The 25,679-nt window shown below is 35.7% G+C and overlaps 1 protein-coding gene across 1 annotated transcript in view; it reads left to right on the forward strand.

The window, feature by feature from the left end:
• Nucleotides 1-5,884: 5,884 nt before the first annotated feature.
• Nucleotides 5,885-25,679, forward strand: part of LOC145677642 (AP-5 complex subunit beta-1-like) — a gene marked incomplete at its 3' end in the record, with an annotated part of 33,304 nt that continues 13,509 nt past the window's right edge. Inside the window, exons 1-5 of the mRNA XM_081748079.1 lie at nucleotides 5,885-6,266; nucleotides 14,524-14,646; nucleotides 18,083-18,178; nucleotides 19,187-19,327; nucleotides 23,959-24,095. Of these exons, the coding sequence (XP_081604205.1) occupies nucleotides 6,150-6,266; nucleotides 14,524-14,646; nucleotides 18,083-18,178; nucleotides 19,187-19,327; nucleotides 23,959-24,095 (614 nt within the window). The remainder of the gene's footprint in view (nucleotides 6,267-14,523; nucleotides 14,647-18,082; nucleotides 18,179-19,186; nucleotides 19,328-23,958; nucleotides 24,096-25,679) is intronic.

Genomic DNA, 25,679 nt, shown 5'->3' on the forward strand with positions numbered 1-25,679 from the left:
CATTTATTTCCATCCCCGAAGCAAAGTGAAAAGATAGGACGTTTGGGTAAAATTTAAAAATAATACAGAGGGGACTAATAAGAAAATTGCCTACTCCGGGCATTACATAATATGGATAACCCATAATAGTGGAGGGACCTTTGCTTCAATGTCTTCAAGTACTACTTGACATGTTTTCGTATTCAACGAAAAGATTACTACAAAGTGAAGGCAACAATAGTTGCTAACAATTAGCATGTACATAACTTACTTAGTACTTATTTATAGTAAAATGTCTCATTACATTTTCTTTTCATCAATCGACGCGTCATGAAGGTGGGTACAGGTGTAAAACCATACTACTATAACTTACCACATCAAAATTCAAGTATCCTCAGCTGATTAGTAATCCCAAAGGCATACTGGTTGGTTAAAACAAATAAATTGACATAACACATCGTAAGTATACATTACTATTAATTGACGCATAGTTGTTATTTAGAAATTGAAAAATTTCACTAATTAGTTTCGAATATGATCATTCAGATTTATTACCGAATGGTTTCTCACCAAAATATTTAAATTTGTGATTCAAAACATTTTTAATCTTGAAAAATTGCAACACTGTGATAAAATATTCACTAGAGATTTTCCACATTTTCACTACGCAAATTTATTTTTTTTTTTACTATATTTGATAATTTTCATTACGCAAATGCACTCTTGCACTTCGAAAAGAAACACTATATTTTCTATGATTCAAAAATTAAATTTCGTGATGAAGCATTAACGAAAAGGTGCAACAATGTATGAAATGAAAAAATTAATATTAAAAATTTTTCCTGAATCTATCGGCTATAGCCGTTCACATGATACATACAATAAAATATTATTGCTTTTATTTAATCATGCAAAATTTTGTAGAACACTAACAGTGTTGAAAAATATTTACTAACAACAAAAGGGATTTTGTACGAAATTTTCTGCAATGTAACCAGAATTCATTTTCATTGCCATGTCAAAATATGGGAAATGGGCAATCCGGCTATGTAATAATGTCGTTTACCCAATTCCTTTTCGTATTGGATTTAGTACAACATCGTAAATTAAAATTGTCATGCATTCAAGAATTTTGAGTTTAACTTCCATAGTAGGCATCCATGGGGTTTTGTTGATATGAAAACGCAACATTCTGTAAGCAGTAGATTTTTGTGTTACCTTACTATGAGAACTAGCAGTTACCTTGTGACTGGTTTGTACACTCGGGGCATTTACTATTTGAGTGTCATTGCGGATATTGGCAGCGAAGAATTTACACTTCCTACGTAGGCGTAATACCTTACTTACTTTACGCACTTTTCTGCGAATCTTTAAGTTATTTTTCATTTTCGCACGGTGGAAGAACCTTTGCCTACCTCTCTTGGTTGCCAAATTGAAATTACTGTTCCTGAATTTCTTAATAATATTTCGAGTTGAATACAAAGTGTTGGTTGGTGGGTAGTCAATCTGAACGTTTTGACTTAGTTCAATACACTTTTTCTTACTTTTCTTAAATTTAAATTTCATGGATTTACAAGTTGCACGATGTATGCCAAGCGAACGTGGAATGGTTTCATTTTTATTAAAACATACAATTACGAATATGCATACTGTACCTTTCAGCAACACTAAAGATATATTACCACTGGAAAAATAATGCAACTCACCAATCTGAATTGGTTGCTTAATGCAGCTTACTGTGGGAAAACTCGTAACATGCCGTGTATACACCACAAAAATTACAGGACTTACAGACAAACATTTCTTACGAACAAGTAGCATTGAACTGGAGGGGGGAAACAGCTGATCCACCCACTTCCTATCACATAAGGGACAAGTGCAGACATTAATCTTGTCTGAAAATACTACAACAGTATCACCTTTTATTTCCCTAGTGGTGGTTACGCTAACCACACTCGTACTACTGTTGGAGGTAGCCTCCATGAAGTCAACCTGCACGGCGTTTACATTTACACTGACATTTTCATTACTTACTTTATTTCCCTGAATAAAGACATCATTACTCTGTAGGACAGACATATTTTCCAATTGGCTTTTGATGCTTTGTAATTGTACGGAATTATTATCCAACAACTGAAACAATTCATTCCACTTAATGTTTTCACTTTCATTAATTTGAACAAAATGTGACTCTTGGACTTCAGATAACCTACCTTTCTTGACAGGGTTTGAATAAAAATCAATATCATCGGCAACATTTTCCAATTTTCTCTTACAACTTTTAGTTCTAACCTCAGAAGGACTACTATGGCGAACCTGTGCTAACGGGTACACGTTAAATTCATCAGTAAATCTAACCTTTTTAGAGATTTTATTTTCCTTTTCGGTTTGATCTACATTACATGACATAGTATGTAAACTAACATCCTTACTACGTTTTTTGAGGATAGGTTTAATACCACCAAGAGCATTTTGAGGAGAGTTTTCAACATTATTTGAAAATAATTCTTTTTCCTCTTCATTGAACGTACTATCATGATCACTAAGAAAACTAACATCGTTAGAATACTTTTTCTGTAGCCGTTGAACTATTATTTCAATAACCTTATTCTTGACATTAACGTCATCACATTGAAGTTTCAACTTTTTTGCTACATACTGAAAATATACATTTTTGCCGCGAGCACATTTCTCTTTTAATTTCTCGTATTGCTTACTTCTACGTATACCACGTACACGGAGATTGACCTCCTTTTCTACGTTTTTCCTATATTCACAATTAAAATTAAACACATATTCGCAAATTGCGAGTTTCGCTACTCTATTGAGACTGTGAGTTTCTACATTGAGGCCTAAAACATTTTGAAACTCTTCTAAACAAAATGGATCAGTACTATACTTATATTCATTTATTACGTTGGCGTACTCTAATTCTATCTGTGCTCTTACATTCATTAAATTCAGCGCTAGCATTTTGTACGTGGATTTATGAATTATATATTCTAAAATGAACACAAAAATGTAAAAATGTAAATAACACTACATGTGAAAAAATACAAGGAACTGTTTCTTTCGAAAAACATTAATTACTAAACTTATAATTTGCCTTTTCAATCATTGTTTCGCATTCTTGTATGCATACACTAGGACCTACCTGGTTTTGTACAGCAGTGTTTGGCTGATTTAACAGCTCCTGAGAATTAATTGCAACCTTTTTGTGCGTTTCATACTTTTCTCGTAATTCAACTACATCTGCCTTTATGTTCTCAAGTAGTTTAGTCAACTCTTCATGATTTGATTTTAACATTTGGTTAGTTGCAGCCAAATCTGCAGACAATTGTTTCACCGCTTCAAGCAGTGTTTCCGTTTCACTAAGCGTTGACATTGTAAAATATTATACTTAAAAATACAACATGCAAATTAATGATGGCATTGAATACAACAGTGAAGTTTAAAGATTTGCTTTCTTCCCACTAAAGCATCTGTCTTTGTTCGGTGCGTCATTTATAAGGGGAGTGCCGGTTCTGGGTTCGATACTCGTTTGTTCCAGTGCGAGAAGACCGACTGATAATAGTGATATTGGGATTCGAACCATGGATCTCTCAATAATCTCCTTTACGTCATCATTCAAATGCACAAATTAGTACATTGACGTAAGAGACTGGAAATAAACAAGTATCTTCACTCCTCCACGGTCCTAAGATTCGAGCGTAGCACTAACTAGAGACATTTGCCGTTTACCCACCTTCGCTGCCACGTCAGCTTCAAGATATACCGGTTAATACCTGTAAAAGAATACAAGTGGGGTGGCCATTTGAAATTTACGCCAGATGGATAGTGGGAAATGAAAGTAATATTTGTTCTTCACCGCTTATTGATACCTTACCTGTTTGGTTCTAACCTAAACCATGGACACTATAGTTGAGAAAGACAATATAAACCACACGTTTTGTCATTATGAAAAACTGCTTTCATTGCTTGTTGGAAAACAAAATATTTTGCATAATATTCACATTTAACCTTTAATTTCACTGAAACTAAAACATTTACAAACGTATTACAACACAAAACACAATATTTGTTTTAAACGAAAAGATGGCCCAATTACTGTGATACGTGCACCGAAACGTAAGCGAATTAATACGCGAAATTATCGACCGAATGCAATTTACTGCCAACACTTCACTTCATCACTATATGAAGACAAGTTTGTTTGATGTTTTTACGGTACGGCTCACAGTGACACTCTTCTCTGCGAATGTTCTTTCAAAAGTCGACCATAAATATGAGACGAATATGCATTCCAAGTTAGACACTGAAACTTTACGTATGTATATCCTTTAAGTGAAGACAGAAACTTGGTACCTTGTGCTTCGCATGGTGGCTAGGAGAACACACATTTCTCTTCACGCCTCACATAGTTGCCAGATTACAGCGCAAGAATACACTGACTAAACTACAATATAGTTCGTAGAAAACATGAAGCTTTGACTTTATTCTATTGCTAATAATATATAATGAATGGTTTATAAGTTAATAGAAATCACATTAAAAACACCGATTGTTCGAATAAGTTGTATAATCGACGATTATTGATAGACTTCACATTGTCACGTAAAGATCTGTCATCGTCATGAGGGCTTGTGCGTGGGCGTTTCTTTCGAGGGTAGCAAAAATTTTTCTTCTTAATATGGACTGACGGGAGGAAATGAGACTGTCTGGAAAAATGAGGTACCTTTTGGGTGAGAAATTCCTAAGCATTGTTTTCTTCCAACTGTTCGCTGGCTGCTTTCATTTCTAAGAATTGAGGCTGGGGAAATACGAGGGTTGATTTAAAAATTCACGCCAATCCATACTGTTATACATATCGAGAACAGTACCCAACAAACCCCTGCCGAGCTTCTAACCCGTTCCTACTACTACTATTACTACTCTTACTCCTGCTTCTACTACTACTAGTACTTAAACTATGGATCCGTATTAAAGTAATACTGCAGGCCTAATGTAACGTACCCTAGCTTAACTTAATGTAATCCAACAAAATATTGAGCTTTTTTTTTTTTTTCCATTCTTCAAAGTGGTCCGGCGATACGGCACAAATGCCAATTTATCCGACAGTGGTTGAAGATCAGTGAGGGTTTACCTCATAATTACCCTCCATAGGCAGTGTCTCATAATTACCTTCACTGACCCTACGTGGCATTCAATATAAGTGGCAAAATGCTGTTCCGAAAGGTATTTTTATTTTATTTCGAAGGAAGTAAGACTTTGGTGCTGTGTATTGATGTTTATGAAACCAAAACAAATGCTATTGAAACTCGTATCATTGCCAAAACCAACCTATGTTCACTACCCTACTCTCGCTTACGTGCCTACCCATCACCCATCATTCCTGATGCGCCTGCTCCCTTTAGACTCATCCCCGCGCTACCACGCGAACTCACCACCTTCGTCCTGCCCTGACTTCGTTAGATAGCATCCGTGCTTTTACTGGTTATCTACCCTAGATTGGTTTGTTCTTTGCACGGTAATTTTTAATACTATGTACATATTTGAAAGCCGCACTTATACACAAATCGTAAAAGAATTGTATATTTTCAACAATTACTTCTGGGGCCCTCTTGAATATTATCTATGCCAATTGAGATATTGTCGTCCAGCGGAAACCTTTTATGGGGCAATATGGAAATTACTGAAAAAATATATATAATTTTTCAACAATTCTTTCTAGTGTTGCACCAAAAGCAAACCTGTACGAAAGCATCTTCTCTCGTAATAAATAAACCTCTACTTAATACTAGTCCAAAACTATTTGGAAATTGAACTGTAAGGTTAGGAATGTTGAAAAACGATTACTTACTGCATCTTCCCAATTTTGCCTATTATACGTATTCGTAGTTTTTGAAGTAGCCATGTTCTTCTACAGTTATTACACCATCACACCACTATAAAATATATGAATATATAACAGAAAGCGTTATATCAAATAAAACCATAAACATACAGTTTGCAAAACCTCCAATAATAATCACTACTACACTGATTCAAGGATAATGTGAAGAACGTAATGCGCATTAGGTAAATCGGAAACAAATGAGAATCGAAATTCGCTTTGTTTTCAATCTGAATTCTGTCGGACCTAAAAGCTTGGAGAAGTTATAAATGTAACTATGAATGTTGAAGAAGAAATTAGCGAAGATTTACGGAAGAAACTACAAGTGATAGGGTTGGACTTAATTATACAGAATTTAGATAAAAGGAGCAATGTAATTGATAAACTGTTAAAGGTATGGATTAATTTTAAAAAGCTCTGTATTACTTGAGTGTATGGTAAACAAAACTTAAAAACAAAACAAATTGAAATAAGAACTGAAGAAATAAAAATTGAAATAAAAACACAAATATTACATTTTAAGAACAGAGATGATTTCCCTTAGTTTGGTTTGGTTAGAGAATAGTGTAACCTAGTGTTTTCCAAACATTCGAGTCACGGCATGGTTCAGATTTTCAATAGGGGACCCACTATAATGAATTACAATAGGGACTGCTACTGTAAACGGTTCTAATGATTATGGCCCAGTTTTTAAAGTTTCGTATTTTATCCATGTGGGTTTACCTACGTTCATTAATCCTTTTAAATTATAGAAAAGAAAAAAAATTAGACTTTCAGTTAAGAAGCTATTGCTTTAGCACTATTCATCCAAATTTGTGGGTTAAGTTTAGAGTTACCCCTCCGCATTTTATAAAAATCAGGAAAATTTACAGGAGAAATGAGGTAAGAAATGATAATTTGAAATTTTTATTTGATGTTTAGGAATGTAAGTTCGGCAGGAGAGTTATGTTTAATGCGAGAAAATTAGTACTATTTGCCGGATGCGGAAGGTTTCAGCAGCATGGTAGTTGTAAAATATGGCGAACAGGTGTAACAGATGCGCAAAAATAATGAAGAAAACCTTTTAAATTTTTGTGAAGCCCACGGAGTACTGAAGTTGGTGAAATGTAACAATTTTTAATACTTTAAGCATTGTTTTTTGTGTGTTGCAAAGTCCAAGGGCACCTTTAGACTGGAGGGACAACTCTAAACTTACGCCAAATTTCTTGTATCGTACGTGATTTTTCTCACAATGAAAGCAGCTTTCAGACAGTATGCAGGCCATGCTTCCATGACATATGAAAAGGGATATTAGAGAAAAATGAAAAACCTATCCACTACTTTTGGGAGTTTTGGCTCCTTTAGAAAGACCACGGGTGAGTGTACGCGCCCATAATGTCCCATGAAGGTGGGTATGGGTATTCTAAATGTTTTTACCAAGCACCAGCAGATATTGTTTCTAGTTATGAGGGAAAAGAATATTTCTTAGTCCTGTTCGAATGTATAAATTCGTAGATAGAAATAGGAAAAAATAGGGGTTATGTTTAACAGAAGAGGTCCAGAAGCACGTAAAAAATACAAAATTTACAGGAGAAATGGATGATGCAAATACTTAGACCTAACATAACGTAACCAAACATAACAACATAACCTAACCTAGTCTAATCTAACATTACTGAACTAATCCAAACTTACCTAGTATTAGTAGAAATAAGCGAAATTCTATATTTTTTTTTAAAATTATGCTGGATCTCTGCACTAATATAATGTAACATAAACTAGTCTAACCTAGCCTAAAGTCATCTAAGCTATCCTAAACTAATCTAATGTAAACAGAAATGACCGAAATTGTAACATTTTTAGAAATAATTGCTGTACCTCTTCTGCTAAACATTAGCCAAAAATAGCCTCCACTTTCTCCATTGGATTTAACACCTTCTGCATCATCTTCTTCCCCATCTCTCCCACTTTCCACACAGGGGCATCATTTAGGGGGGCAGGAAAGGGCAATTGCCCCACCTAAGAGTTTGAAGAATACATATACTTTAATCGATTGTCTACTAACATACTAGTACAAAATGAAAGTCTTATGTCAGTGTTGCTCTTGCCTAAAGCAAAGTCTGAAATGACGACCCTGTTTCCACATCGCCAACATCTGCCAGCTTTATCATTCCTGCACCTATATCAAATTCAGAACCAAATTCTTTATCAATTTCGTCCTCTCCGTTTGTGTTAAAAGACTCAGAGTATCTCTAATGTCGGATGAAGAAAGATATGCCATTATCAATTTTGGAAATATACTATCGCATTATCAAAGAATAATACAAACAGCACTTCACTCCATGCTATAAATATCACGCCAAATAATAAACAAAAAAAAAAAAAAAAAAAAAACCTGATATCTTTCTTCTTAGATAAAACTTGTAAACAAACTTCATATCCCTAAGAAAGAAAAAAAAAAGGACAATCTTCCTGCTGATGAGTTTTGTCCGAAAACAGTCCCCAAAACCGTGAAAGTTGCGCGTCCTTTGTCTCCCTAACTAATCAGCAACACAGGTAAACAAAAAGTTTGAACTTTCTACAACACTAAAACACCCTTCCACAATCAAAAACTTCATATTGTTGCTCAGGAAAACTTTTTTCTTCAAAGAAATTAAAATAAATAAAGGAAGATGGGAGATGGCTATAGAAATCATTTTTCTATATTTGATAATGTATTATGACCCATACAATCATAACGCATTGCTACAACACCATTTATCAATCATGTTTTGGAAACTACATATAATAATATGCTTTATCATGCTCATTTTCTTTGTTCATATAACTCGAATGGTATTTTAAGTATGATGTCATCACTCCCAGCCACGACGAATGGCGCCAGTCATTATTTTCCTTTAACATTCTTCCACATAATAGAGAAGAAAAAAAAGTTTTACTGATGAAAATAGGTATTAGAGGCAGTCAATAGATATCACGTGTTCATGGCATGACATACGTGCCGTGTGAATGAAGAGGATTAAGTTGTGATAGGCTAAGTATAAGTATCTCCTATAAATTTGTATCTTAGTTTCCTACTACAATATAACTTGTTGCTAGATATGGTTAGGTATCATCTCCTCAAAATTTTCATCTTGGTTAGCTACCACAATGTGACTTATATTTTCGTTTCGCTTTACTGAAGAATTACATAAACATCAAATCCGCCTCTATTCTATCTTTCCTGCTTCAGTGCGGAGCGAAGGTGGTGAGCGCGGGGGTGAGTCCGTAGGTAGCAGCCGCAGACCTACGGTCTATATGTACATAAAGGTAGGCAAGTGCAAAAAACACACAAAGCTGTGTTAGGTGATCGCAACAATCAAAATTACTATCAATTCCTGTTCAGATGAGACTGATACTACTGGACCCATGCGTGGGGAATCAGTAATCGGTGGAAGAATCGTTAGGAGAGGATGGCTTCATAATGTCGGAGTGATTTCTTCCGCTTTGCGGTAGGAGTATTCACTATCATGGCACCAAATGCAAAGCGAGTTCCTTTGTTATGTTAAATATGCATCCTAGAGCATCTACAAGTTATTATACCGGTACCATTTTGCTACTCTTTCAGCTGTTATCGTTCCAGTCAGCCACAACAAAAGAATTACGCTTGAAACAAAAAACGTATGAGCGCACATTGGTAGAAGCACTGCGATTGGGCAGTCTATATACTGTGCTAGGCGAACTTCCTTTACTAGTTGCGAATAAAGAGTTTATTGTCTTAAGATGACCTGAAAACATTGAGCAAGCTATTTTAGAGGTCTTGAAGTGGAAACTTAAATCAGGGTTGCAAGCTAACTAACTCACTCTATGGCCTGTGGAACCCGGAGGTTCAATGCCGCGTTCACAAAAGCTCTCCACTGACTTCTATCCTTAGCCAACTGGATCTAGTTTCTACTTTGTATTCCTATTTCTGCGAGATCCATCTTAATATTGTCCTCCCATCTGCGCCTAGGTCTTCCTAATGATCATTTACCGATTGGTGTTCCAGTTAAAACTTTGAAAGCGTTCCTTCTTTCTTCCATTCTGACTACATGACATGCACACCGGAGTCTCCTAGACTTGATGACCCTAACAATGTTTTACGAACGGTATAAATTATGCAGTTCTTCGTTATGAAGTTTCTGCCTTTCCCCATTCGCGTTCGTCTTGGGTCCGAATATTCGTCTCAAGATCTTGTTCTCAAATACTTTCAGTCTATGTTCTTCTCTCAGAGTAAGCAACGATGTTTCGCAACCATACAAAACAACAGGCATGATTATCGTTCTATATATTTTGAGTTTCAAATTCCTCGACAGAATTCGCGACGACAAGAGATTTTGAATTCAATAATAACACGAATTCTCTGCTTTTGGTCGACATTTAATTTCTTCGTGGATATGATTTTCGTATTTTAATATTGATCCTAGATATTTAAAAGTACCCACTTTAACAAAAGTATTATTTAATATTTTAACGCATCCATAATTTGCCGTATTACAATCCTGACGAACTTCCATGTATTTAGTTTCCGCTGCATTTATTTCTAAACCCTAAAAAGAATGATAGGAAATTGCCAATGAAAGAATGTAAAATGAACTAAATATTACGTAAAAAGGGCATTAGTAACATAGTGTGTAACACGGTATAAATTGGATATATTATATACATGATAAACAAACAAAGCTGCTGATTAGTACAAAGAAATTGCAGTAGATCAGAACAACAGAAACGGTTCAGAGACAGAATATAAATTGCACAAGCATGAATTGTACGAGCTTTATACAGAGGTCATTAGTTTCTCACACAATATATTGTTACACTTCTCAGTGTACCTTGGACGAGGGCGTCCAAATATACTGAAGATCATAGAGTAACCTTCAGCTCCAGTGGGTGGAGGAGGATGTTATGAAACAAATTTTGAGGCCCTATACTTTCAGAATGCGCCCCTGTCCAGACCTCATACAGTCGGGAATCAAACACATGTACAAGCAACAAACATTAACATAGAATGTTGACGGAAATTGTAATCGAGTTTAGCATCGGAAGCGCAGACAGATAAGAAATTTACTTCCTTTTAAGTTTAAAAGTGCTTTTAGAAAAAGAAAAAAAAAAAAGAATAATTAAAAATAAAATTTAAGGCAGGTTAATGAGTCGCTAATAATGACAGATTTTACATTCAAAGCAATATATTTCACCGACACCGTGATAGATTTTTTTTTTTTTTTTTTCTGGTAAGTACAGGAATTAAAGGTGTCTGGGTCGACCCCCACTCGAGTTCGGTACACACCGAAAAAGTTATGTAATAACACATTAGAAAGCTGAAGATCATGATACAGACTTGAGTTGTACTTCGTAGGCAAAACGCAACAGGAACCTTGGCTGACTGTTTGCGTGATCATACCTAGTGTGTGAAAGATCTATCCTAGGTTCGAGGTAAGTCACTGGCGAAGCTGTAAAAAGACGTAAACTTATTTTGGACCGGTCGGGAACTGGGTTCCTGGATTTTGCGTTAGAAATGTAATGAATGTAATACAGGAGATAAATAGAGGATGTGTCAAGTAAAGAGAGATTGGTATGTGAGTAATGGCAAGCAGAATTAACGGCGATCTGTGATGTTTAACAGGGATAGGAAGGAAGAATGCTGTTGTGAACGATAATTACCCGATATGGAAAATATTCTTTCCCATGAAATTTACTTTAATACATTCAATTAAATTGTTGTTCTCTTCAACAAATTGCTCTTGTTTTCTCATATAAAACTTTGTGTTGGTGAAAACTTGGGAAACTTGGTAAAAATATTCGTTTTCCCGTATTCAGACAATACGGAAATAACATTTTCTCTCTCTCTTGTTGTGTTTCCTTCCATCTCACTCTAAGAGAGCATGGCCAAAGTTACAGGAATCCCATCTCCTCCTTTTAAAGGCAGACCCAAAGTTATGGCTACCTTACCTCCCGAGTACATAAACACGGGGGTTGATCGCGAGCTCTCTCAGTGATTATCTAGATTCGCTACGTGTGTAATTTCATGTAAACTCCACACGGTAAGTATGTTTTCAAAAACCATGTGAAAATAATAAAGCCTGCGTGCGGTTGTTAAAGACAGTAAGGTACTCGACGTACGAACTAGCCAGAAAATACGCAACCTCCTCCCCAGTCCCAAAAACGGGAGTTCTAAGGTGAATTTTGCCCAAATTAGGAATTTTTACCAGTTAAGCGATTTTATGAGGGAATTTAGTCTCTGCTTGACCAAAGGAATCTAAAGTTCTTCCCCATTATTTTGGTTGTATTGGTCGGTTGTGTCAGGATGCACAAACTGAACTCAGTCTAGTTGGGCACGAGATATAAGTCTATGTAGATTCAAACTGTGTTAGATAGATATAGTCTGACTTAGTGCTGAAGTAAACGAGTTATAATATGGAAAAACTAGCCAAATCACAAGTTCTAACTTCAGTTCAGCGTAATATCTGATTTTAATTAGATTTCTGGAAAATCCCAGATTTTAAGAATAATTTTAACTTCTGTGAATTTTCACTATTTGTAAGTGAGATAGTCTCGGAACGAACTGAAGCGTATACATTCTTTGTTGAAAGCCTGAAGCACAACTATCAGCACCAATATTAGTAACGCTCGAAGAGCGTGTAATTTTCCCGTTGTTCCGAGCAAATTTGGTCTATTTTGAGATTTCTTTCAATTTTTTCAGTTTTCTTAAAAACTTAGGTTTTGCATGACTAGCAAACCTTCCTAAGAAGAATTACACTAGGTTGTGATCGACTGATCTCAATACAAAGTAATTCTCATCAATAGTAGACTAGCAGAAACTTAAACAATCCATGATGATTTTTAACCTTTTTCTACATTTTCTCAATACTTCGTAAATCTTGGTCCGAGCTCAATGGAAAGGTTAACAGCTGGTTCTATGATTATTTTGGCATTTTCATTGGAACTCACGACCATTACGACAGTTATACGTTAAATAACTGTAATTAAGATAAGACTTTGCATTTGGTAATATTATTCTCGGTCGTAGCCGAGTGGTAAATAAATTTAAAAAAAAATAAGTGGTAACATTCTCAAAGTGAAGAAGTGAGAGAGAGCAATGATTACCCAAAACAAATCGTGTTCTACAGTGTTGGTATTGCGGAAAGTCTCAAAGCAGACTGATTATATACACGAATAGTAAGGAAATTCGTAAGCGAATACAGAGGTAAGTTATTGTTTATTCATTTTACATGTATCCTGTAGCGTTCATTAGCAAATATGGGTAATTTAAGATTAGGGAATCGTTCTTTCTTAGGTTTTTCTTCAAATTATTACTCATTACGCACATTGTTAGTCTTTCAAGAGGTCGTTTGAAGTTATTTTCTAATTGCAGTCTTCCTTTTACTAAAATATTTACGTAATCTGCACATAAGACTATGACTGAAATCTAAACATTAATCAGGGTGTCTATCGGTCACGAAAAAGTCACGAAATTAGAGAAAGGTCATGAAAGTCAAGAAATAGTTACGAAATTTACCTTTGGGTCACAATTTTTTCTGTCTGTAGAAATATAAGTAGAGACTGGAAAATTTTGTTCTATAAAACGTCAAAATTCATTACCAAAAATATCTGTGGTCGGCTTTAGACGCTACCAAATCTCAGGAAAAGCACACTTCAATCGTATGCATGAAAATTCGGTCTAATTCACGCCCAAATTCTAAACGTATTGTTCCCTGGAAATAGTGCTATACAAAGTGGATTTTCTGTTAACAAAGAGTGTTTAGTGGAGAACCTCTCTGAACATCCTTTGATTTCCCAACGTTCCGTATATTGTGCCGTCCTATCCATTGGAGGTTTACATAAGGTATCGGTAACAAAATCTATGATCATAGGTGTGAGAAATGCATCATTTAAGCAAGTGGAAGCTTTGAAGCAAAAGCGAGATGAGAAACACGAAAGTCAAAACAAAATCAAGATGGAAGCAGAATACCTTAAAGAGTTGAAGGAGAAGAAAAGGACATCGTTAGGTTGCAGTAGACCCAAGAGGAAGTTGAAGCACTTCAGGAGATCGAAAAAGCTCAAAAAAGGGTAAAACAATATTAACTAACTTAAAAAAAAAAAAAAAAAAAAAAAAAATAGAATCCCTGTTTACAATCATTGTGACATTGTAAATATATGTGCATCATATGTATTTAGATGTGTAATTTTAAGATTAGTGAATTTGTCACTATTTGCTGTTGGTTAGTTACCGAACAAAACAGATTATGTACAGTAAATAAACTGAAAGTGATGTGAGAAGACACCAAGTTTTTGTGGTTCCAGAGAACAATCTTTGAAATTAGAGATAAGATAAGGATAAGTGCTAAAGAATATAGGTACTGTTATTAGATTTTGAATGCTACGAAATTTTATGGTTTGGTAGGGAAAAGGTCATTAAAAAGTCACGTAATTTTATTTTGGTATTTTAGTAGACACCCTGTTAATACTGTTTTCCTAATAAACTTACTTTGTGTGTGTTGTCCACTTTTCAATGGAAGCCATAGATGCCAATGTTATGAGGTTTCACTGTACATGTATATATTTTCAAATGTAATTGAAAACTTGTAAACATTCCTTTCGAGAACCCTTTAGGTCCATTACTTTTATAAACTCTGTTTTATATTTTCCTGTTACAGAGCCTTCTGGAGGAGAAAACAAAAACAGCCACCAAGTTGCAGATCGCAGTGTTCATAGAGGAACAAACGCATCAATTAATCTCTTCAGTTGCAGATGTGGAGTTGGTCGTAGCAACGTTTAAAGTAGGTCAATACCTTGATTGGCTTCCTTATTTAGTTTATGAGACCGGTTCTATTCGCACGAAAAAATTAATTTCTCAATAAATTCAGTTTCAGTAATCATCTGTCTCCTTTAACCTAAAGGGTATAAGTGTGGGACGTTAAACTATTGGGTTGGCAACTAAGTTCCCGCCGTTTTTAATAATGTTAGTTAAAAGGTTATTTTTCAATAAACATATACAAGTAGTTAATCAAGAATGTATTCTCTTTTGTTGTTTACAATGTTTTCCCAACGTTCAATAAGTTTTTCAATACCTCGTTGGTAGAAATCACCTGTTTGAGACTCGAAAAAGTCATCTAACCAAGCTCTCATTTTTGCATCAGTATTGAAAGAAACTCCCCGCATAGCATTTGAGAGAGATTGAAAGAGGTGAAAATCCATTGGTGCCAAATCGGGAAAGTATAGTGAGTGTGGCAGCACGTCGCAACCATGAGTTTGAATGGCTTCCTTGGTCATATTGGCGATATGAAGACGGGCGTGTCGTGCAGCAAAAGAACACCATGCTGGCGATTAGGTCTTTTCTCTTGAATAGCCGTGTTGAGTCGTTAAATTTGTTGCACATAGAGTGCCGCGTTGATCATTTGGTTCCTTTCAAGCAATTCGCAATGGAGAATCCCTTCCCAGTCCCACCATATGCACAACATCGTTTTACGCGGATGAACGTCCTGTTTCGCGCGTGAGGTGCTTGTTTACCGGGGCTAAGTCATTCCTTACGCTGCTTCACATTCATGTAGAGGCACCATTTTTCATCGCCAGTAACGATTCGGGGAAGAAATCGTTCCTTGTGTCCATGGGTTGCACGGTGACGAGCAAGCAAGCCAGCGGAGATTGTGGCTCGTTGATTTTTGTTGGTGAAACTTAAAGTGTGAGGCACCCATGCTCTACACTTCTGAATTTTACCCATCGAGTGAAGATGTGGGAGCAATCCATTGTCTCTGCCAGTTCCCTTGTTGTTTGACGCGGATTTTCATGCGAAAGGTGGTTCATTCGCTCTTCATCGAACTAAACTGGACGGCCAGAACGAGGTGCGACTTTGAGATCAAAATTTCCTTTTTTGAGCTTTGCATATCAATCACGGGCGGTTCTTTCAGCTATAGCACCCACTCCATACGCAGCACAAATGTTACGAGCAGCTTCTGCGGCCTTAGAACCTTGATTAAAGGCAAAAAGAAGGAGGTGCCGAAAATGCTCATTCTTCTCAACTTGACATTCCATGTTAATGATCTGTAAATAACAAGAAAATGTATCTTAGTAACAACGAAACATATATTTACGTAGAACAATATATTCTCTTTCGAATGATGTACAACTTCGTGCCAAAAGTGTTTAATGTCAAGAAGATTTTTCCAATTTAAAAAAACGGCGGGAACTTAGTTGCCAGCCCAATAAAATAATAATAATAATAATAATAATTTCATTTTCAGGTATACCTTTGTAGAGGATGTCCCCGCCAAGTGAACTTTGTGGTGGACAAACACCGTTTGCGTGGGTTTTCTCGGGGTTCTCCCGTTTCCTCCCACTTTCTTCATTACTCATCATCACCGTCTCCTTTAGCCTAACCGGCATAACCGTGGGACGTAAAACTCAAAGATTTCATTTCATTTTTATGTAGAGGATGCACTTTAAATTCATTTTCGATAAAATCAAACACCATCATAGTAACTGTTGGAAACACCATCATAGATTTGGGCTGAAAGTGCTCGGAAATACATGAATGTCCGGCACATAGAGAAGTAGCATGTACAAACAATATAATTAAGTATGTCGGATGTTTAAAGTTGAGTTTTCGATATGAGTAATGATGAAGATATTGAGTATAGAAAATGTGAAATTGTAAAAATGATTTGTGATAGTTAAAGAGTGCTTTGGGTACAGATTAAGAATAAAAATTTATTGGAAGGACACAGGTATATGTTGTCGATTCTATAGCTAGAGAATGTAGTTAAGCCAAAATAATTATTGATATATATGTATATTTATTATAATGTAAAAATAAGTAAATAAGATTGATTGCTTTAATATTAACAGAATACATTTCGTTATTCAAGGTCGATTAAATTCGAAATGTGTTCAACTTTTGCTTGTCACTCCGAAAATAATAATAGAAGAAGATATCCGTTGAGTAAAGGCGTAATAAGTTATGACGAGGTGGTATGTGCGTGAAATGTCTCACAAATGTGCGTGGATCAATACACAGATTATTGAATAATTCCGATAGGGTATTGGAGTAAGGAAGTGAATTATGCTTACGTTCTTTAATTACTTCGCTTCAAGTAGTTTGATGTTTTAAAATGTCGGAGTAGGAATATTAATAACATGAATTTTGTCCTTGTTTGTCTAAGACTAATTAGGTATTTTGTACGGATATTATATTCTATGAAATCACTACGCATGTCTGAAACATTCGTACCACGCAAAAGTGACGAATGACGATTACCCAACTCTGAGGCTTTAGAAATTTGAGTTTGGAGAAGAGTAGAGGAATTATTTGGAAACGATGGAAAGCCAATGAGGAAGTACTTAGAGCTGTAGCGAGCGAAGACCAATGTTGGATTTAATGATAAATAATACCTCATTGGTATAGTCTGAGAAGCAACTGAAGGGTAAGGAAAAAAACAAGGAATGTCCATGTATGTGCTTTTTGGGGTGGTTTGTCCTGTCTGTTGGTAACTTTTGGTACTATTTGACTGTATATGCCATGCATACGTAGATGAAAAAAGGGGCAAAAGATGTAACTAACCCTATTCTTCTTACGCGGTTTTCAATATTAAATCGTAGTTTTCTCGAAAATGCAATTTTGTGACATTCCTTCTTTTTTTCCCTTACCCTTCAACTGATGCTGCAGGATGGAATTCAAGGCTTGTTTGAATGTAAAAGAAAGAAAAGCGAAATATGTTACTGCTTCTCATTAGTTTCTTTTGTAATCTTTGAGTATAAATTAGGTCATTAATTGAGACACGTCGGGACTGTATTATAGCTACAACTACTGTCCCATAACACAAAGTGTTGGACACAGGTAGAACATTGTGGGCTTACATTTTATTGAAGTTATAAAGGGTAATAATAGATAACTCTTATTTCAATATTGTTAATAATATTATAATATTGTTTACTTTTTATATCACTTACTGAATGAATGACAGGCTATTCTATACTGTAATACTTGCATGCTGTATTTTTTATTTATCAGTATTGTAAATTCCTTTCCAATAAGAGTTCATTGTTTGTGGCTATCCTGAAAGTAGATGTAAGTTTACTGAATGCTAAGGTTTGATGGCTGATATATTTCCGTGAAACGAGGGAACTATATATTTATTTGAATACCTACATTTTGTGGATAAAAGTTAGATTTTTTTTGAAATATGTTTATGATTGTGTTTTTTCTTTATCTTTGTGTAGAATCTGTATCAACTTCAAGAAACTGGGAATTCGAAAGTTCTTCAAGGTCAAAGCTTGGTTTCCATAACATCTATGTTACTTCAGATGTGGGAGAAGGTAAAGTGCATAACAAAGGAATTGTCTATAGAGATTGTTTATTTCTTTTTCTTTTCTTTCCTTTCTTTCTTTTTCTTTTTTTTTTTTTTTTTTTACTCTACTTTGTATCCACTTTTTGTTTGTTTTTAAATTACTTTTTGATAGTCCGACGAAAGATAAGTAATAAAGTTGTGTAATTTCCCAAGTGTTGAATCAAGGTACATTCATTTTCTGTTTACGCTGTTCAAAGCAAGGGAAAAAGAATAACAAGTAAAAAGTCGTATTCTTCTAGTAATCTACGCAAGCATGATTTTCGCTTCTTATAGAGTACTGAAATATGAGTGCAAGTAATCAGAAAGTAATTTTTGAGAACTAGCAGCCTATATGCTTCTATATGCAAATGGTATTAATCGGTTTTCTTGATCAGCCATTCGACGTACGTCCTGAGCAGCACAAACAGACTTTCACTTTGACAGAGTTCCTATTCAGGTATATTTTGCAGATTAATATTTCACTTACTTTTTATGTCGTATGCAGTCGGTCGTGACGGCATTAATCATCTTTACAATAGCAAATCCATTGTTCTGAAACTTTTATAGTCCTTTCGTAGCTGGGGTGTGGATCGAAAACCACTATTATATATCCTCAATACAGGTTGAGTTTAGCTTCACAAACTTCAATTCAAAACCTGTTAGAGTCAAACAGACAAAAATGACTATGTACATTTTTTTGATACAGCTTTAATATGAGCGTTTCAACGCACGATCGAAATATTTCGCGTATATTTCCATGAGCACTTTTCATGTTTGTTTATTTTGTTTTGACAAGAATTTAGGCTTGAAAACTGGAAAGAAATAATCTTTTACAGAAATTTGTATGTAAGTGTTTTAAGAATTAATGGTAGCTGTAATTTTGGAACGGTTATGATACATTGAGCATTTTATTTGTTAAAATTCTTACAAATGTGCGTTTACTTCCTGAAAGTTCTCAATGAGACAAAGTGTTTTCATTGTCATTATTTCTTTTTAGGTGGGAAACGATGAGCTCGTACCTCTTCTGGCTGAACACGTGGATTTTCTTTTGAAACTGATCGATCAGAGCAATGCAGGCAACATTTATGTAAGATCTGTGGCAGCTAATTGTTTATTGGAAATAGAGTCACATTTTCCGGTAAGCATCAGCTGATTATATTGCCGTTGTGAAGATGAGTGGCATTAATCCTATGATTACGGAACAATTAAAGAACACGAGTTGATATTGTCTTATTGTGTTTATTCAAATTATTTATTGAAAATACTTGCAGTTTACCTGCATTTCCACTGTTACCACTACATCTACTTATTCGTGCCCGGGGGCGTCCCAAAATCGTAAATTACCGGATCCCAGGATATAACCACAGACCATTATCTGGATGCTACAATTGCGGCCCTGCCTACCTCAGATTTGGCTGACCAGCTGTAGTACCAGAACCAATGATTCGTAGAGCCTACACATTTAAAAGTAGAACGGATCTCTCCTCCCCTGGCAGGATATCTTTTCACATTTGGTTCACTTTACTTAATGAGAAAGATAAACACTGTTACCCTCAGTAGAGTATAGGAATAGAATAGAATATTTTATTGTAATTGAGCTTTACAAGCAATAGACAACGTCCGAATAAGGTATACATATAGATACAGATATAATAAAAAAAGTAATCATAACATACAGGCTCGGACCCCCCTCTGGCTCACGAAAATGTATATGAAATATGGAAAACTACGTATATTAAACACCAGGAATACCAGACATAATATAACAACCATAGAGATGGGCCCCTCCCTTGAAAATTTTCTTCGGGCGCCGCTGCATACAGGCAATTAGTTGCTGATTAATAGTATAATGAATAACCTAATAATATTTGAAATAAAGTGGCACTGCAAACTACGACACAGTTTTTGACATTCACTAAACTCTTGAATCGAGTAAAAGGGATTCGCTATTAACCAGTCATATAACTTTTTCTTCCTTTCAAATATCTATTAGCAAGATTGACCCCCTACGCAGATGAAATTATTGGAGATTAGCAGCGCGGATTTAGACGAAATCGATCAACTATCGACCAAATATTTACCATTCGCCAAATACTCGAAAAGAAGTGGGAATACAATACCCCGGCACATAAACTATTTATTGATTTTAGAAAGGCTTACGACTCGGTTAGGAGAGAAACATTGTACAACGTTCTTACAGAACTTGGAATACCGAGAAAGCTAATTAGATTAATTAATACAGTGAAACCTCTCAATAGCGGACATCAATGGGACATGAAGTTTTGTCCGTTACTGAGAGGTGTCCGTTAGAGAGGTTACAGAAGTTTAATTTCTCATAACGGTAATTGTATGCTGTAATATATAGTAAATACATTTTGTATTAGCGTAAATACGTAAACTTCAGTATGAAAATACTCTTATTTATTACACATTTGAATTACTGGGAGGGATAAAGGAGAAATTCATTTCTGTTAAATCATATTATTGCTGGGCAATGTTTAACGAAAAAGGTATGCTCTTTCCTCTACAACAGTAATAAAAAATCATTAGCAAGTGTCCTCTAAAAATCCTCAGTACGATTCCAGAATAAACACGTGTGTGTGTGTGTGTGTGTGTGTGTTTGTGTACTGGCGCGGCATCTTCGTTGACAGAATGGATGAAAAGGCAAGCTATTGGGGGTGCATATGTTTATTGACCCAGGCCCAATCACAAAGAATATCCTTTTAGATAAAATGAAAAAGGAAGCCGTGAAAATTCCAACCCACACTTGTTCCAGTATCATGAGTAAAAGAAAAATGTTTCTTTTCCAAAAAAGTAAGAGAGGAAACATTGCTCGTTGAAAATGTTATTGTAAAACAAACAATGTTTGTTTTGTTATCTATGAAACTGTCGGTAAAGATGCAAGGTCCAGACGAAAAGGATTACATTTGTTACGGAAGGGAAGATCTTTCGCATAGAATTCCTGGCCTTACGACTAACCCTGCATGAGTGTTATTGCTTATTCAAAATTTTCTAGGATTTCCGCCAGAAAGCAGTTTATTGCGGGAAAAAAATGCAAGTTCAGCTGTTCTGTTTGATGGTTCACTCATGAGAGATACACTTATGGAGAAAAGACTGTAATATATCGCAGAACCGAGAACAATTCCTGTCCGTTATGAAGAGGTTATTAAAACGTTTGGGAAAAAAAGGACTGTCTGCGTCCGTATCTGAGAGTGTCCGTAAAAGGGAGGGTTTTGTTCCGTAAGAGAACATATATTTTTGCCGGGACAAAAAAAAAATCTGTCCGTATTATAGAGGTGTCCGTTAAGGGAGGTTTCACTGTATATGTTTATATAAATCCCAAAGTAAAGTCCGGGTAGGAAAATTTTTGTCCACGAGCTTTCACGTCGAAAATGGCCTGAAACAAGGAGATGCATTGTCGCCATTATTATTCAACTTTGTTCTGGAACACGCCATAAGGAAAATCAAAGATAGTAACCAGGACCTAGAGTTGAATGATACTCACCAGATTATGGCATGTGCTGATGATGTAAATTTAATAGGGGATGATAGGAGAACAATAGAAAGAAATGCAGAGATTTTATTAAACACTTGCAGGGACATGGGTTTAGAAGTAAATGCAGAGAAAACTAAATACATGGAAGTGTGTCGGGAACTTAATACGGCAAATTATGAATGCGTAAAAAAGTAGTAAATAATACTTTTGATAAAGTGAATACTTTGAAATATCTAGGATCAATAGTAACAGACGAAAATCATATTCACGAAGAAATTAAATGTCGACTAAAAGCAGGGAATTCGTGTTACTATTCGGTTCAAATCTCTTGTCTTCGCGAATTCTGTTGAGGAATTTGAAGCTTAAATGTATAAAACGATAATCATGCCTGTTGTTCTGTATGGTTGCAAAACATGGTCGCTTACTCTGAGGGAAGAACATAGACTCAAAGTATTTCAGAACAAGATCCTGAGACGAATATTCGGACCCAAGAGGAACTGGAATGGGGAATGCCGGAAACTTCATAACGAGGAACTACATAATTTATACGGTTTACCAAACATTGTTAGGGTCATCAAGTCTAGGAGGCTTAGGTGGGCAGATCATGTAGGTAGAATGGAAGAAAGTAGAAACGCTTTCAAAATCTTGACTGGAAGACCAATCGGAAAACGACCATTAGGAAGACCTGGGCGCAGATGGGAGGACAATATTAAGATGGATCTCGCAGAGATTGGAACACAAAGTAGAAACTGGATGCAATTAGCAAAGGATAGAAGTTAGTGGAGAGCTTTTGTGAACGCGGCATTGAACCTCCGGGTTCCATAGGTCATAGAGTTAGTTTATAACTTTTTCTTATAAACTTTAAACGGTAGCTGCTGTATGGAGGATCTCGGTCCTATAACTAATTAATTATTTTTGATGTTCGATAATCTAGTAAAGTGTATATGAATACTCCACTATATCCCACAAGGGACGGTCCTGTGGTATTAACGCTGGGATGGTGACAGTTCAACACTTCCAAGATGAGTCCTTTCATTTATTTATTTTCTTTCATTTTATTTTATTTTATTTATTTATTTATTTATTGTTGAATCTTAATGTCCTTTAAATTATAGTAAATATTAACAACGTCAATTGTTAATCTTAAACTTTTGTTACTAAAATAATGGTGTAAATCTGTTTTAAATTTGTTAAATGTAAGGTGATATATACATATATAGTTCATATTTTAGTAATCATATTTTCGTATTATTTCTTCGCTGGGAGCACGGTGGCTCAGGGGTAGAATATTTAGTGCGTGGGGTCCCTAGCTCGATCCCCTGTCTAGTAAGTTTGTGGTGGACAACATCGTACCCGTGTGTTTTCTCGGGGTACTTTCGTTTCTTCCCACATTCTCATCCCACCAATCTTTCCAATCATCCGTCTTCCTTAGCCTAAAAGGCGTTAAGCTAAAGGATTTAATTTCATTTTTCATTTATTTTCTCTTCGTATTTTGCCTCTCTTTGGAAATAACTGTTTTTGTGTGAGCATCGTCATAGTGTAACTAATAAATACAAAATATGAATGAGAGATTATCTGTACAGAGCTTGCTTATGGTTATGTGGATAGTGTACATGTCTTTCGTACAGGAGACCCGGGTTCGATTCCCGTGTGGTCGTTAAGCTGCAGGTTCACGTCTTATATTGCCTCGCTGCTGAAAAGGACGCTAAACTTAAAATCGGATCAGCTTATCTATATTTAAGGTGCTAAGTCTTATATCTATTCTTTCACTATCAGTGAAAATTTAGTGTTCTAACAAGAGCCAAAAACGGGCGTGGTTAAACGTTAGAACACGTTTGTGTTGTCTTGAGTAATATGATATTGATCAATACCTAAGAGAATTGTGTGAACCTTTTGGTACCAAATAGTAACCGGTGACCACTGGCCGTTCCCCAGATATTGGCCCAAAAAAGTTCGAATTACGTAAGATTTAAGCAGCCATATCTCGGGAACTATAAGTCATAGAAAGAAATAATATTTTGCAAATTTTTGCGAGAAACAGAAGAAGATGCGAATAGAAAGATTTACTTTTACATGTAGAAACAATCACAGTTATTCTTCCCTCTACATCTCTCTATTCTTTTTAAGTTCATTCTGGCAATCCTCTTGGAGAATTCTCAACTGATTCACCTTAAATCCATTCTCTTCCCACTTGTGTATGTCATGATAGTTATAAAATGTAGTGTTGTGAAGGAAAATTCATTGTTTTTTTTTTTCTTTCTTTTTTTGTGTAGACCATTCTTACCCATCGTCTTGATAGCATCTACACGCTGACAGTGATGGAGACGACAGTTGCCCACCAGCAGTATATGGCTCTCCTCTGCTTGATTATTCAACATTCCATCTCCAAAGACATCGCATACAGTGCCTCGTGAGTAACAATCAGTAATTTATTAAAAGTTAAGAAAACAGAACACAGATTTTCTCTGGGAAAGAAAATTGATCAGTCAGAAAAGAAAATCCTGGGGGGGGGGGGATATAGTTCAAGAAAGGCTACTTTCGAAAACAACCTTATCCTTATCCTGTTCCTGGATTAACGCGAATTATTACGTTTACAGATATATATAGGGTTCATGCAAAATACCGTTTGCAACGCTTGAGGGCTGAATCTGTGATCAAAACAAGCCAGAAATTCTATGTACAAAAATTTGCAATGTGCGTCCTTTCGAAATTATGAGCCGCGGAAATGTCGGAAAAATTAACTTTGGAGCGCCATAATGCAAATACCAACGATGCCAGATAAAATGGTGTGGTGAATTTTACAGAATATAATATCTTTAGTTCTCAAAAATGCCAAAACCAGGTTGAATGGAAATGTACGCAAGGGATTTCGACCTTCTTTTACTTAAAGGACATTCAGGAATCCTCCTTTCTTCCTTTAAGAAATCCTTTATGGCGCGCCTAAGCTCATTTTTCCGATATCTCGGCGGCTCATAACTCGGAAAAGACACACTCTGCAGCATTTTTAAAACATAGATTTTCTAGTTTGTTTTCATGCACAGATTCACCCCTCAGCGTTGTAAGCAATATTTTCAACAACCTGTGTAAGTCCCTGGTGTACACAGGGTGTGTGAATCCTTGAGCCGCTTTGTGACGAGGGAAGAGTTAAATAAATCCCAATCATCCAGTTGGTAGGGAGACACCATAGCGACTACGCCGTCGTTGCTCATTTGTTATTATTCAGAAACAATTTGACAAAGAATATCTCGTAAAGAAGCTTTCGCTGGCTTTTCTAATCTTTACTGATGTGCTGAATCTATTTTCTGTTTTCTAGAGGTATAAAACCCTATACTGTATTATAAACTTACCTCACTTTTCCCCTTTTTCTTTTTCACTAAAATGGGTTATCAACTACTTTTATAATAATAGAAATTGTCTACGAACGATTCTGAATGGCTGGGGCCGCGGTGGCTCAGTGGTAAAGCGTTCACCTCTGGTGTATGTGGTCCTTGGTTCGATCCCAGCTTGCGCCAAGTGAACTTTGTGGTGGGCAAACACCGTGTGCGTGGGTTTCCTCACGGTTTTCCAGTTTCCTCCCAATTTCTTCATTCCACCATTTCATTCATTAGTCATCATCACCGTCTCCTTTAGCCTAGCCGGCATAACGTAAAACTTAAAAATTTCATTTCATTTCATTTCTGAAAGGCTATTTATTCAATTCTTACAGAAGTTGGCTAAAGTCCTATAAATGAGCAGTTAAAAGTAGTTTCATTTCAAAGTAGATTATTCCAACGAACAAACGTGTAATTGATTGTGATTTTAGGCAAAAAAAAAAAAAAACTATTTTGTGCAAAACTTAACTAACAATCATTTTTATAATAATAATAAAAAAAGTACTCAAAAGAACTGATCGAAAGTAATCGTGCTCCTCCTGAACATATAACTTTGTTACTTGTTAATTATATGTGGCAGTTATGGCACCATGGCTAAATTAAAATTTGCTCTTTTCAAGCTC

Source organism: Thermobia domestica, unplaced genomic scaffold, assembly GCF_964235325.1.
Source record: "Thermobia domestica unplaced genomic scaffold, izTheDome1.hap1.1 HAP1_SCAFFOLD_1140, whole genome shotgun sequence".
In the NCBI taxonomy this organism is placed as follows: domain Eukaryota; kingdom Metazoa; phylum Arthropoda; class Insecta; order Zygentoma; family Lepismatidae; genus Thermobia; species Thermobia domestica.